Source organism: Calonectris borealis, chromosome 1 (genome assembly GCF_964195595.1).
Source record: "Calonectris borealis chromosome 1, bCalBor7.hap1.2, whole genome shotgun sequence".
NCBI lineage: Eukaryota > Metazoa > Chordata > Aves > Procellariiformes > Procellariidae > Calonectris > Calonectris borealis.
This window is the reverse complement of record NC_134312.1, coordinates 155,579,566-155,595,168: the sequence shown is the minus strand read 5'-3', so window position 1 is coordinate 155,595,168 and position 15,603 is coordinate 155,579,566. Positions and strand designations below refer to the sequence as shown.

Here is a 15,603-nt window from a genome sequence, read left to right as displayed (position 1 = left end):
GAGTGATCAAAGCAGGGCTAATGCAGTAATGCTAGATAGCAGTGTGGGAGAGAAGAAACATATGGTTGTTCAACCTTCTATGCCTTGGATAAAATGACAAAGGAACCCAGTAATGTAGAAAAGAGAATCTTTCTGTCAGATTATGAGGAGAAACTTCCTTTGCATAATAAACTAAGGTATGTTATGCTTCAAATAATGTGCCACCTACAAATACACTCACAGGGAACTTCATGACACTTAACCTCAGGAAAGTTGTTTGTGGTTAGATACATGGCAGTTTGTGTTTGTATAAAAGGCTATGGACCAAACTGAGATCATCTAACAATACAGCTAGCTAACCACATTTAGTATGTATTTAACACAGTTGAGTTAACTATATTTCTGGTCTGCAAAAACAACTGATTTCAGCACTTCTGTAGGTGCAAGACATATAAACCTAGTTTGTAGAAATGTAAAAGGTTTGAAAAGGATTTCAGTACATGTTTTAATTGAAATACAGAGTTGAAAACAGTTGTGTTGCTTTTCCTGAAGTCCTATGAATTATTGAATAATACTTCAGTTCACTACACAGTGAGAATGGTTTTGAGGTTTTGCAAATGACAACGTAATTCCATACTGAATTTACTTTGCCTTTGTTTTCTCAGTAATTTCAAGTATTATTTTATGATCAATATCTGAGCAATTCTTTTCATTTTATCTATCTGAATGCTTAATCTTAATCTTAATCGAATCTAGATATTTGAACTGAAAGGAGCTTTTCTGCACTGTTTTCTTTTTCTCATATCTTGGTGTTCCAATGTCTTAGATGTTGCAGCTTCTGAGTTTATTGAGGAAATGCTTCTGAAGGCTGAAATTGTTTGGGAGGAAAAAATGAAAGACCCTTTAGCTGTTTCTACTTTATCTCAAGAAGAGCCATATGAAGAGATCATCCATGATCTGCCCACAATTTCCAATAAACTGTAAGTGTTTCTGTTGTTAAGAGTGATGCACTGAGGCCAGCTTATCATTTGAACTGTATTTGTCAATCTGTGAATCCTGTCTGTGTGTCCTTGGAGATATTCAAAACCCATCTGGACATAGTCCTGGGCAATCAGCTCTATGTGTCCCTGTTTGAGCAGGGGGGTTGGACAAGATGTCTTCTAGAGGTCCCTTCCAACCTCAACCATTCTGTGATTCTGTGATTCTGTGTTTCTGTGATTCTGTGTGATTTGATGGGTCAAGTAACTTTTTCATTTGGAAATCTACTGAATCATCTTTTGTATTTGTGTCTCTCATCTCTTTTTGTCAACTGTAATTCTATAAATATAGACTATGAGTAATAAAATGCATTGTTACAATTGCCAGTAAAATTATCTGGGGTTGCCTTAGCAGAATTATTAGAAGTTAGTACTGTAAACCCAAACATCCTTTTATTAAGGTAGATGGGAATAGTGTAGTAAAACTACCATTGCTTATGAGAGAAACAGGGACAAGTCCTGAAAGTAAAAATAATATGTGCAATCACAGATAAAATGATACAGCTCCAGGCAGTTACAAATTTGTAGTTAGATTTATACTGCTTAAAAAGGAAAGCAAAAAAAAAGCAAACATTTATACACTTAGGGAAAACACCTTTCTGTCCCCTTTCTGAAGCTCAGCTTCACTCCAAGCACCTTTTCTCTTCCCCCTTGTTATTGCTGCAAGTTACGCTTAATCCCTTCAGTGAAGGAGTCAGGGTTCAACAGGGCAGGGTTGCAGTTATTTCTCTCTACCGCTCCTTCCTTCTTGCTCTTTTCTTGTGCTTTGGCATGGGTCCTCCACAAGCTGCAGTACCTTCAGGGGTGTACCTGCTCCAGCGTAGCCCCTCCAAGGGCCACAGTGCCTTCAGGGAAATATCTGCTCTGCTGTGGACCTATCCACGGGCTGCCGTCCTTCTGGGGGTGTACCTGCACCAGCGTGGCTCCTCCATGTGCCACACAGGAAAAGTGCAAGAAGGAAATAACTGAAGTCCCTTCAGGGGGTGATGGTGCCTGCTCTGCTGTGGAACACCTCCTACTCCTCTGACCTTGGTGGTCCCTCTTTTGTTTCTCAGTCTTTTTGTTCCCTCTTCCTCTCTGCCCATGGCATTTTCTGCCCTTTCTTAAATATGTTTTCACAGAGGCACCACCAGCTTGGCCAACGGGCTCAGCTGTGTCCTATAGTGGGTCCACTGCGGAGCTGGCTGAAACCGTGTCTAGTGTGGGGCAGCATGTGGCCTCTTCCCACAGAGACCCCCTCTGCAGCCCCTCTACTACCAAAACCTTGCAGCTTATGCCCAGTACAGTAATTTGCAGGAAATGCAATTTGCTCATTGCATTATCTAAATTTTAACAGCATCTCATTATAAGGATTTACAAATGTGTTTGTGATGTACCATTAATTAATGCATTGCCACTGTCTGAGCGTTTCTTACTGTTTTGCTGAAGTATTATAATTTGTGAATAAAATGGTAGAATCTGGCCCATGAAAATGGGTGGCAGTAGAGGCCAACGAGTAGGGACCTGGTTTTGTATTGGAGACCACATTGTCATATAATTAACATTTGTCTTTCCTTTCTATTACCAGTATGAGTTTCTCTGAAGGTTGACCAAGTAAATTACGTAAAGGACAGAATTTTACTAATGATGTCATGAGGTTTTTTGAAGGTTGACCAATGCAGCAAACCTAAGGTCTGTGCTGGAAAGTTTTGCCAGTTTTAATTCTAATGGTACAATCAGAAGAAATTCTGTTACTCCACTGGCAAAAAAACCTCCACCAGAATACATTAATTGACATAGCTTATAGTGCAGGAAATTAAATTGGCTGTATCTGTTTAAAGGTGACTTTAGGCTCGTGATACGGCTGCAGTGATCACCACTGCACTTCTAGTTTAGTACATGTACTTGTAGAACTTTTCTTGGTGAAATAGTCCCTAAGCACACAAATAGTGCAGTCGTTTAGGTAGTAATAAATACTAAAAAATTAGGAACTTATTCTCAAAGTAATGCTAACTTAATCACATTATATATTTTCTGATACATATTTAAGTAAGTAAATATTAATTATAGCAATGGACGTGTTTCAAAATCAGCAGAAGAATGTGAAATAAAATAGACCTAGATGTGTTTGAGACAACAAAGCAGAAAAGAGATTACGTTTTTCTTCTTACAGAGCATTTCCATTTAACCATTTATGTAGCAACTTGCATTTCAATTATTCTAGTGGTTTCAAACACTCTTCTAATGTTTAATCCATTCTGAGGTTTCTGTTGTGTAACTTTAAAAAGTTTTTTAGACTGAAATTTCAGAGATTATGCAGTTTACAGATGTTAACTGGCTTAGAAATTGTTTGGAGGATCTCAGAATTGCCTGTGGAAGGATTACAGTAACAGAAGTTCTCTACAACAAAATCTATAAGCTCAAAGAGCCCATGAAAATGTCATTGCAGAATCTGCCTTGATATAATGCTTTTTATAACATCTTTCTACCAAATTTTAAGCTTCAGTAGTGACTGAAATACTGATGATAAAACTGCCAACTATTTGTTTGCCAGCTCCCATTTTTTTGTATGATTTCTTTTTTCTTAAAAAACAAAGACATGCTAGAGGATGGCAACTTACAGAAAATCATCTCAGTTTATCTAAAAAAAAAAACCTACCCAAAACTTCAAATTAATTCCATATATGATGGTTTATACACCTAAAAATTCAAATGACTATTCCTCCATATAACATGCAAGATTTTTTCCTGCTTAGGTATGCCAGTAGCAACAGTCCTACCTTGTTCAAATAAGATTACTCTAGATAACTCTCCTTCCTGTCTATTATGCATTATTATTTTGGCTTAAGTCTCCCTTAGTGGTTAATTATCTATTAATTATCCATTAATTTTCATAAAAGAAGACAGTTCATGTTAATCCACTTGCCTATATTAACATAAAATCTTCTCTTGCGCTGTCTTATAGTTCAATTTTCAATGGCATTGCTTGACTTCATCTTGTGACTAATAGAAATACACATGAATGTTAATAGAAATATTTTTCTAAAAAGCCACTGTTTTCTGGAAACATTTTATTTCAGTTTGTTTTATTTTTCACAGTGTCTTCTTGAACCTGAGTCATAATGAACTGTTGGAGTAATTTTAATATGTTTTTTCTTTCTTGTAATCATTCACATTTTTGTTTTAATATGAATTATATGTCAGCATTTCCACGTACAGTCCTATTAATATCTCACAAATGCACATAATTTATAGGCTATTCTCCTGTACATCAATACATGGAAACACGCCTATTAAGTCATGTTATTATTGTCCTCTTAAGTTCAAAATGCATCTGTGGAAACAGTAGGCACCTTTTTCCCCCACACTTTGCTGTGATTTACAACCTACTCCTCTTTTGTGACACCTGAAAAGTTTATTTGGTTGCGAGGGGTTTACAGATGAATTTTAAGAAGTGTTTCTAATGTGTGTTGTATAGTTAACACAAAAGTGGTAAGATTAAATGGGTAAGGTTCAACTTCACAGAAAAAAAAACCCTGGATCTTCACAATTTAAAAGAATCATCACATGAATAATAGAAAATTATAAATGGCAGTGCTTCGGTTTTTAATGTTTTAATTCATTTGGCTTATGCTTTTCTTTAAATCTTCCTTCTCTTTTTCTGTGATTAAATATTAAAAATAATTCAGACCAAAGGAATTTGAGCAGTTTCGGACAATAGCAAAAGACTACACAAAAAGAAAACTATATTTAATTATGTTTTGTTCAATTCTGAGTCTGGGTAAAATGTGAATTATTATTAGACATTTCTGCTTGTGGGTATCAGTTATTTCATTTCTTCTACCGTCTAATCACTGATATCTCTTATTCTATGACATCTAATTGCCAAGTTCATTGGCTAATGGCTTTTCTGTTCTGCAATCCATATCAAGAAAAAAGGCAAAAACACTTGACTCTTGGATCTTTTGTTCATGTAACATTTGGTAAACAAATTTATGGCAAATTTATCTTAGGTCAATCAAAGCAGTAAAAAAAAAAATTATTATTTTCACCAGTGTTCCTCTGGACATTTTACATTAAAATGTCTGAAGCAAAACTTCATTAGAAATATATGAAATATATATTTCATTACAAAATGTTGAAGCTATTTCTTTCGATGTTTGCAGACTGAGGGTTTCATCAAAAGAAAGGGTTTGTTCATGTATTTTTTTCCAATGGGAAACTACTTTGACTTGTTTTCCAATGAATTCTGCTTGGAAGGTGCTTTGCCTTCGCTTAGGGCCGTCCCTTTCTAAAACTATGTCTGTGTTTCAGTTTTGTTTCCAACAGCAATGGAAATCAATGTTAGCTATGGGTCCTCCTTCATTTAATTTGAGTTAACTGTGTGTATAATCCTGGCTTTATTATAATCAATGATCAAACTCATGTGACTTAGTGTAAAAATGAGATTATTTTTTAACTAAGTTTGACATCTGGACTTTATCCCACAGTGGAATGCACTATTCCCAGATTCCCACATTGAGTCCACATTTCCTTTCAAAGAAATTATGCACACATTTTGGCAAGGAGCTGCTGTACACTCCATGAGATTGTCTCATTTGCACTGTCAGAGCCCAGACGATTATTTTTTAGGATGTTTGTGTTCTCAGCTCCTGGAGCTGATTCCTCGCTAATTCCTCTGGATGTAAAACACTGCCAAAATCATCCAAGATTTTGGCATTGTTGTTCTTTAGAAGTGTGATATGGTCTGATGTGTCAGTAGGGAAAACACCTCCATGCGTGTAAGGATAGGTTTAACTCATATGTGAATGCAGAGTATTGTGTATTGTTACAGTAATTTCAAGAGTCTGCTGTTTGCTTGTTAGCATATCACAAATTCAAAGCAGCTTTTGGTCATAAAATATATCTTGGATATTGTCTGATTAAAAGTAAGCTAAAAAGTAGTGGAATTTAATTTTGTTAACCACAATGGCAATATCTGGATTGAATTATTTTAAAACATACTATTTTCCAAAACAGTATTGCGTAGCTTAATTGTGTATTTTAAATTCAGTTTCCAAATTGGCTATTGATTTGCCAGCCTAGTGCTGTCAAAAGCAGACTCATGCATATTCTCTTTGGCTTACTCAGTTCTGCTTCAGAAAAGATGGGCATAAAGGTGAATTTTAAATCAAAGTGGTTTGCTCTGTGTCTTTGGGAACAGACCAACTTGTGTGAACAGTTTATTTCTCACCAATTTCTTTTTTGTACTTGGGCCGGGAACTAGTGTCTCAGCCCTGAACCGTATCTTAGTTCTGTGTTTGTGCCACCCACATTTGGCAATCTTTTGTTTGTCTGACATCTTCAGGAGGAGTCTAATTGCTTTATCGATTCTCTTTGTAGCAATCCCCTGGCTTTACCAATTGCCAAGCAAGACAGTTTGCTGGAGAAAGACACCATGTTTAAAGATGCAGCTAAAGGCTTATGTAAGCAGCAGTCTCAAGACAGTGCATCTGACAATGTCGCGGTGAGCACTACAACCAAACTGGAACAGGTAACGGCGTGCAGTTCCCTGAAACGTTTGTTAGGGCTTCGGTCTGGAAATTGTAAACTTAACGAAGCCGAAGACCGTAGTGATTTTTTTCCCCTCACCACACAGCAATATCATCTGCGCTGTGGAGCCTCGTCTCCTTGATCAGCCCCTGCCATCAGGCTGGCCCCGCAAAGAGTTCCCTCTCCGCAAATTGGACAGCTGCTTCCTGCCGGGTGCTGGTGGCAGCTCAGGGGCTGCGGCAGTCGGAGGGCTCAGAGCTCCTCGAACTCTATTCATGGTTCACAACAGGGGAGGGACAACTGTTAGCGCTGCCCCAAGTGTGCTCTTTGTCTCCAACTTCGGTTTACAAAGGAAACAAACACGACCTGGGAGACTCTAAAACCAAAAAGAATGTCTAAGGAATATTACGTTGCAAAATAAGTGACTGTAATTTAAAGACAGGAATTGCCAGATTTACAGCTGCAGCGTTAACTCCCTTTCTTGTGCTAATGCATTAGGATACAGGCACTGATTATTTGGATACCCTTTACAGTTTTCTCCACAGGATCACAATCTCATTCAGTGTATAGGGTGAATGCAAAAGGAGGCAATTATCTGCTGCTTGTGAATCTGGCATGTCCTAACTTTGAATGTTTAGGACTTAAATGTTGTTTGGGTTGGGTGGTGGTTTTTTTTGGTACAAAGGGTTTTGTTTTCTGTTACGTGTATTTGGGAAACACATATTCCAGAAGTATTTAGCCATTTAAGAAAAAAACTACTTTAGAATTGGGAGGTGGAGGGGAGAATTTCCATTTAATATAATTTACTGGGAGTTTGAAGCATAACAAAAGAGCAAGATACTGATTCCATTCAAAATTCCATGTTCATGTAAAAAAACCTGCATAACTGCCTTGACAGAATCATGCACACTCCACTGCTTTTTGTTTGAATGCGTTTCAGAGGAATGTGTTAATCATATGAGATCAATCAGTGAGTTCATCTGTCAATCATATGAGTCCATCTCTGAAGGTCCTCAGCTTTGGAATCCCATAGAGCAGTCATTTCCCTATTCAGTCAGAAGGTACCACAAAATGTTTTGCACTTGACTTACATCTTGTTTTCATGTCATATGTTTTCTGGCCTTGCTGACTGTGCAGTGATGTGACGAAAACACAGTCAATCCAAAAGAGAAGCACTGCTGGTCAGAAAAGTAAATGCTTGCAACCCTATTAGAAGGAACCCTCCCATAATTGTAGGAAAAGAGAGGGAGGTGTTTAGCTTAGGGTCTCACTGAGACTATCACTTGCTTCTAGATGTTCAACAGGAGTGTGGAGAAGAACATACGTACTTCCTTCTGCTTGATTCTGTTTTGGTGCTGACCTAACTAAAATTATTCAAGTTTTGATTATCTCTAGGCTAGACTTTTGCTTTATAGTTGGTGCAGTAAAACATATGCAGAAACTGATTGGAAGAAGAGCATCTAATCTCTCAGATGAGAAAGAGCAACCAGAGGTTTTCATGGTGGTAGTTTTCGCCTCTACCATGATCTAAAGTCAATTCAGGGTCACAGGGTAGATTTTCAAAACTTTACACTTCCTACTGTTTCACCATACTTCAGTGCAACTTCCTACAACAGTTACAATTCAAGGACCAGACAGCAGAATTAAAAGTGAATCTCTTTTAGCTCCATTAGCTGAGAAATTTCTGCAGAAAACTCTCTCTGAAATTCTGCTGTACATAAGCTAGAAGGAACGTATATCTTGTGGTCTTTTAGAAGCAGTAGAAACTACAAACCTTGCCCAATATCTGCAGTTGCTGAATAAGGAGTGATGCTCCCTTGGATATGAATAAGCAGGAACAGTCCTATCTGGGAAATCAGCACTAACACGGGAGAGGTTAGAAACCGTGCTATTTCAGCTGTTGTGTTTTTAAATGACTCGTTGCATTAAAAAAAAATCATAGATTAACAGAACTTTTCACTTGGCAAGGGCTTAATAAGCTTTGACTCTTATGGAGAAAAGAGAGCAAAACAGTTTAATCACTTCAGGAAATAGTTTAATTTTAGTAAAGTAAAGAATTCCCATGTTTTGTCAAATGAAAATAGGAGGTTTTTTCTATTTTGAAGTGACATAATTGTGATCCTGGAAACTGGCCTTTCCGTCATAGATATTTCTTGTTTCAGCATGTTCTTGATAATGTTTTTTGGTTGTATTTATTGGCAGTCTCAGTTTTTTTACAGAACATTAAGCTGTAGTAACTTAAACATATTGCTTGCTATGAGCAGTGCTTTGTTTCTTCAATTCTCTTTTTTTGTGGAATAAGGAGATACCTATCACAAGCTGGCGTCTGGTCCCAAGAATCAAGAGGCAGCAAAAACTGCCATAGTTGAAGAAAAGCAATCAAGACCAAAATGTCTGTGTACTTTGAATATTCTTGTTAATGTATTTTTTGTTACCCTGTGAGGATGGGGATTGTTATCTATACTACTTGCCATGCATTATGAACTGTAGGTATATGTATATCATATCCATATTTGTGTATATAATATGTAGATCTTAGTTTTCAGAGATGATATTTCCAAGTAACATATTTTTATTTTTTTTATTTCACAGTTTGGGAAGTAAAATTTTTATTTAGTGCTGATACCGAAGAAAAGCTTTGAACAACCCCATCCCCCTATCCCTGCCTCTTGGGTATACTAATTCTAATGAGTTTCACTATCTTTTATTCTTACCAGTTGCATTCTAAACTACATTCAAAGTAATCATGTATTGTTTAATTTTTCAATAGGATATGTGGAGTCATTACTTGGATTTTATGTTCATACATTATTGAAATAGATCAGCATGATATTTCCTATGCTTTGTGTCAGAAATTTTATACATTCTTAGGCAATATGGCATGCAGATTAGGCCTTTATTGGGGGATCAGAAAGAAAAATTTCATCTTATTACATCTGAAACATGCATTTTTAATAGAGAAAGCTTGTAACTTTTTTGGCTTTGAGAAAACTAACAGCTCAAATGTATATGTAGCCTCAGGTTTTTTTAATTGCAAAAATAATGAAAAAGAGCCTTAACAAAGTATTATTTCTCATGAAGTAAGATATTTATTACATGAAGCATAGGAGATGGGGATCAAATGACTACATTGATAAAGCATTTTGGGTCTTTCTTAGCTTGTATTAGCTTTTGCTTTTTCCTAGGTAAAAGATATTCTTTGATCATCTGTAATGTCAAGGTCTCTGCTGCCAAACAAAGAAAGCAGTATGAATAATTTCCAGAATTTTATCATAGCTGGCAATTTCTCTTCCTCTCAACTGGGAAGGGTATTTTTCTGATAGCAGATGGAAATTACTGGCCTGGAATTGAATTATGTGCTTCATGCTACAAACACATATAGATTAAATCTTTTCTTTTTCTTAATTGGGTCTTTTTTAAAAAAATATTTTGTCTTTGGCTTATAATTCTTGTTTACATATCGTTGGCCATATGAACTGTGAGATAGAGTATCCCCTGATGCCCTTTAGATTGTTCTAGTATCACTTACCACATACACAAGGGACACCCATATACATCGTAGTATTACACATAAGAGCTACAATGCATACGTATTTCAGGGACACAAGTATTTAAAAAAATAAAAATCATTAGAGATTACTATCTGAGCAGATTGTGAATGCTGTTAAGTATATGTAATTTAAATGAGTAAATAGGAATCTTCATTGTTAGCCTTACAAAAACCTCAAAAGCTAATAGCTTCCAGAGGCATAGTTATATTGGAACTTATGCTGTATTTATGGCTATTTTTCTTCTATGTCTTGTAAAATATGCATCATGCAATCAGTATGATGACCAGATACGTGCATCAAGGTGAAAAAATAGAGAAAACTCATCTGTATGCTCAGAAAAGTAGATGAGAAGAATAGAATTTGAAGGAGCCCACAAATAAGTTATTATAATAATATAAATAATGTTTACTACCAGGTCAAACTGGTTGTGACTTTAATGCATTTAGAGTTTCTAATTTCTATGTGATTTATTTGCTCATTGAGCTGTGAATTTTGATGCAGAGTGTTAGAAAATGCTGAATCGCCAAATCCTAAACTTCATAGAAAAAAAAAGTTAATGGAAAAGGATTTCAATTCCCTCACTTGGAGTTTAACTGAGTACTTCACATTTCTAACCATCTATCTATGGAGTCAGCATCTTTGGCTATACCTAGATTATGAAATAAAAACAAGCCAGGGCCTATTCTCTGGCCTAGGGATTTGTGGGTCAGTGCACATCCATAAGACAAAACTCTTTTCTCCCTCAAAAGATGGAGCTGTGCCCAAACAGCCTATGTCTAGTTCAACATCTGTTGCGGATAGGATGCAGATTAGATGCCTGCCTTTCCTGTTTTGGTGGGTGAGTGGAAAAACATTGAAAAATCTCTGGCTAATATTCATGCTCTTACATGCATATAAGGTTTATGTATATCATTTTAGTCATCAACATTTATTGCCTGTTGGTAGAGCCGATACAAAAAAGAGACAGCTTTCTGTGAGGAGTTTGCTTGTTTCCTCATATACTTCTTTAAGCATTATTTTCTTTAGAGGAATATTAAGGAAATTATTAAAGACTAAAGCAGAGGTCCCCAAATTTTTCCAGTCACTGTGTCAGACCCCAAATGGAAGTTTTTTGAAGTCCCCAATATTATTGTGAAAATCTCCAGGATAGGGTTGTTACAAGAAACAAAGATGCAACAATAGTGTTATGGTTTAACCCGGCAGGCAGCCAAACACCACACAGCCGCTCGCTCACTCCCCCCGCCCCAGAGGGATGGGGGGAGAGAACCAAAAAAAAGTAAAATTCGTGTACTGAGGTAAAGACAGTTTAATAGAACAGAAAAGGAAGGGGGAAAAAATAATGATGATGATAGAATATACAAAGTAAGTGATGCACAATGCAATTGCTCTCCACCCGTCGACTGATGCCCATCCAGTCCCTAAGCTGCGATAGCTGCTTCCCAGATCACCCCTCTAGTTTATATACTGAGCATGACGTCATATGGTATGGAATACCCCATTGTCCAGTTGGGTTAGCTGTCCTGGCTATGCTCCCTCCGAGCTTCTTGTGCACCTGGCAGAGCACGGGAAACTGAAAAGTCCTTGACTAGGGTAAGCACTACTTAGCAACAACTAAAACATCAGTGTGTTATCAACATTATTCTCATACTAAATCCAAAACACAGCACTAGGAAGAAATCTAACTCTATCCCAGCCAAATCCAGGACAGTATCCACCCCTTATTCTATACCATCTACATCATACCCAGGTCTCACATTTTCCAATACATTCCAATTAATCACCACCACTCTTCCTGTCTTTTGATATATACACAGAGATATCATTCCCTTAGTCTATGGGCCATGCCTCTAAAATGTCCATTGAGTTCATTTAGTCCATGACTGCGGGCTCCATCTGTCATAACAGTCTTTCAGGGCAGGAGAGATGATGTGTGGTGTTGGATTGTTGCATGCGGAGGCCAGTTCTGGTTCCATTATCGCTGCGCTCGTCTGGTTCTATCATCGTTGTACTTTGCTTGGTTTCATCAAAGTTCATTCTTCATTAATCTGGGTGATTTTTACTGCAATACCATTGATATGACATATAGCAACTGTAGAAGTGATGATGTACAATATTATATAGCAATTAATTAATTATATAGCAATTAATATTATATAGCAATTAACATTATTCATATTTGCAATTAAGTTCATTGGCTATTTTCACCCAAAATCAAATCCCCTTGAGGTACACACCGGACTTCCCCATCCTTTCATTACCCACCAAGTGCACCCAGGTTGTTGAGCTAAAGCAATCCCACGGATGGGTTTTCCCTTGCCCGAGGCAGGAGTAACCCAGACTGTCTTCCCCAGCATATTTCTTATGTGCACGACAGGGACTTTATCCCCCTCTACAGTACATAAAAGTTTTGACTGGGCAGGACCAGCTCGATTGAAAGATGATCCCCTGGTGTTGACTAACCACGTGGCTTTTGCTAAATGTGTATCCCAATGCTTGAATGTCCCACCACCCATTGCCCTCAGCGTAGTCTTTAGCAGCCCGTTGTATCGTTCGATTTTCCCGGAGGCTGGTGCATGGTAGGGGGTGTGATAGACCCACTCAATGCCGTGCTCCTTGGCCCAGGTGTCTATGAGGGTGTTTCGGAAATGAGTCCCATTGTCTGACTCAATTCTTTCTGGGGTGCCATGTCGCCATAAGACTTGCTTTTCAAGGCCCAGGATGGTGTTCCTGGCGGTGGCATGGGGCACAGGGTATGTTTTCAGCCATCCGGTGGTTGCTTCCACCATGGTGAGCACATAGCGCTTGCCTTGGCGGGTTTGTGGCAGTGTGATATAATCCATCTGCCAGGCCTCCCCATATTTATATTTCAACCATCGTCCTCCATACCAAAGAGGCTTTACTGGCTTGGCTTGCTTGATTGCAGTCCATGTTTCACATTCATGGATAACCTGTGCAATAGCGTCCATAGTCAAGTCCACCCCTCAGTCACGAGCCCATCTATATGTTGCATCTCTTCCTTGATGGCCTGAGGTGTCATGGGCCCACCAAGCTATAAATAATTCACCCTTATGTTGCCAGTCCAGATCCACCTGAGCCACTTCAATCTTAGCAGCCTGATCCACCTGCTGGTTGTTTTGATGTTCTTCAGTGGCCCGACTCTTGGGTACGTGAGCATCTATGTGACGTTGTCATGGTTTTACAACTAGATTTTCTACCCGGGCAGCAATATCTTGCCACAATGCGGCAGCCCAGATGGGTTTACCTCTGCGCTGCCAGTTGTTCTGCTTCCACTGTTGCAACCACCCCCACAGGGCATTTGCCACCATCCATAAGTCAGTATAAAGTGCTGGCTGTTTTTCTCGTTGAGCAATGTCCAAGGCCAGCTGGATGGCTTTCACCTCTGCAAACTGGCTCGATTCACCTTCTCCTTCAGCAGTTTCTGCGACTTGTCATATAGGACTCCATACAGCAGCCTTCCATCGCCAATGCTTTCCCACAAGGCGACAGGACCCGTCAGTGAACAGGGCATATTGCTTCCCGTTTTCTGGTAGTTTGTTATACAGTGGGGCCTCTTCAGCACGCGTCACCTCCTCCCCTGGTGATATTCCAAAATCTTTGCCTTCTGGCCAGTTCGTGATCACTTCCAAGATTCCTGGGCAACTGGGATTTCGTATTCGGGTCCTTTGTGTGACCCACTTACTCCACGTAGCATCGGTTGCATGATGTGTGGAGGGGACCCTCCCTTTGAACATCCAGCCCAGCACCGGCAGTCGGGGTGCCAGGAGGAGCTGTGCGTCAGTACCAACCACTTCCGAAGCAGCTCGAATCCCTTCATATGCTGCCAATATCTCCTTCTCAGTTGGAGTGTAGCGGGCCTCGGATCCTCTGTACCCCCGACTCCAGAACCCTAAGGGTCGACCTCGAGTCTCCCCTGGTGCTTTCTGCCAGAGGCTCCAGGTAGGGCCATTCTCCCCGGCTGCGGAGTAGAGCACGTTCTTCACATCTTGTCCTGCCTGGACTGGCCCAAGGGCTACTGCATGAACTATCTCCTGTTTAATTTGCTCGAAGGCTTGTCGTTGCTCAGGGCCCCATTTGAAATCTTTCTTCTTTCGGGTCACTTGATAGAGAGGGCTTACAAACAGGCTGTAATTTGGAATATGCATTCTCCAAAAACCCACAACACCTAAGAAAGCTTGTGTTTCCTTTTTGCTCGTTGGTGGGGACATGGCTGTTATTTTATTGATCACATCCGTTGGGATCTGATGATGTCCATCTTGCCATTTTATTCCTAAAAACTGGATCTCCTGTGCAGGTCCCTTGACCTTACTTTGTTTTATGGCAAAACCGGCCTTCAGAAGGATTTGGGCTATTCTCTCCCCTTTCTCAAAAACTTTTTCTGCTGTGCTGCCCCATACAATGATGTCATCAATGTACTGCAGGTGTTCTGGAGCCTCACCCTGTTCCAGTGTGGTGTGGATCAGTCCATGGCAAATGGCAGGGCTGTGTTTCCACCCCTGGGGCAGTCGGTTCCAGGTGTACTGGACGCCCCTCCAAGTGAAAGCAAAATGTGGCCTGCACTCTGCTGCCAAAGGGATTGAGAAGAACGCATTAGCGATATCAGTTGTGGCGTATGTCATGGTTTAACCCCAGCCAGCGAATAAACCCCACGCAACCGCTCACTCACCCCCCCACTCCGGTGGGATGGGGTAGAGAATCGGGAGAGCACAAGTAGGAAAGCTCCCGGGTTGAGATAAAAACAGTTTAATAATTGAAATAAAACTAAGTAGAACAGTAATAATAACAATGAGAACAACAACAATAACAGAATACACAAAGCAGGCGATGCACAATGCAACCGCTCACCGACCGCATGTCACGAACGGGGGGCGAGCCTCCCCCACCTGGTTTTTATACTGAGCATGATGTCACATGGTATAGAATACCCCATTGGCCAGCTGGGTCCACCACCCCGGCTGTGCTCCCCCCTCCCGGTGCAAGCATCACCCAGCAACAGCCAAAGCATCAATGGGCCATCAACGCTCCTTTCACACCGAACCCAAAACACAGCACACCCCCCAAGCTACTGGGAAGAAAGTTAACTCTGTCCCAGCCGGAACCAGGACGGTGTACCACTTGGCTGCCTTTGACTCCAGTTCGTATTGGAGTTCTAGCATGCCCGGCATGGCAGCACTCAATGATGGCGTGACTTCGTTCAGGCCACGGTAGTCTACTGTTAGTCTCCACTCTCCATTAGACTTTCGCACTGGCCATATGGGACTGTTGAAGGGTGAGCGAGTCTTGCTGATCACTCCTTGGCTCTCCAGTCGACGAATCAGCTCATGGATGGGGATCAGGGAGTCTTGGTTGGTGCGGTGTTGCTGCCTGTGCACTATTGTGGCAGCGATTGGCACCTGTTATTCCTGGACCTTCAGCAACCCCACAACAGAAGGGTCCTTCGAGAGACCAGGCAAGGTGGACAGCTGTTTAATTTCCTCCATCTCCAGGGCAGCTATACCAAAAACCCA

General features: G+C 39.9%; 1 protein-coding gene across 1 annotated transcript in view; it reads left to right on the top strand.

Moving 5' to 3' along the window:
• The window catches only part of MYO16 (myosin XVI), a 304,717-nt gene that overhangs the window by 100,608 nt on the left and 188,506 nt on the right, over window positions 1-15,603 (top strand). Inside the window, exons 8-9 of the mRNA XM_075137449.1 lie at window positions 806-959; window positions 6,378-6,528. Coding sequence (XP_074993550.1) covers window positions 806-959; window positions 6,378-6,528 — 305 coding nt within the window. The remainder of the gene's footprint in view (window positions 1-805; window positions 960-6,377; window positions 6,529-15,603) is intronic.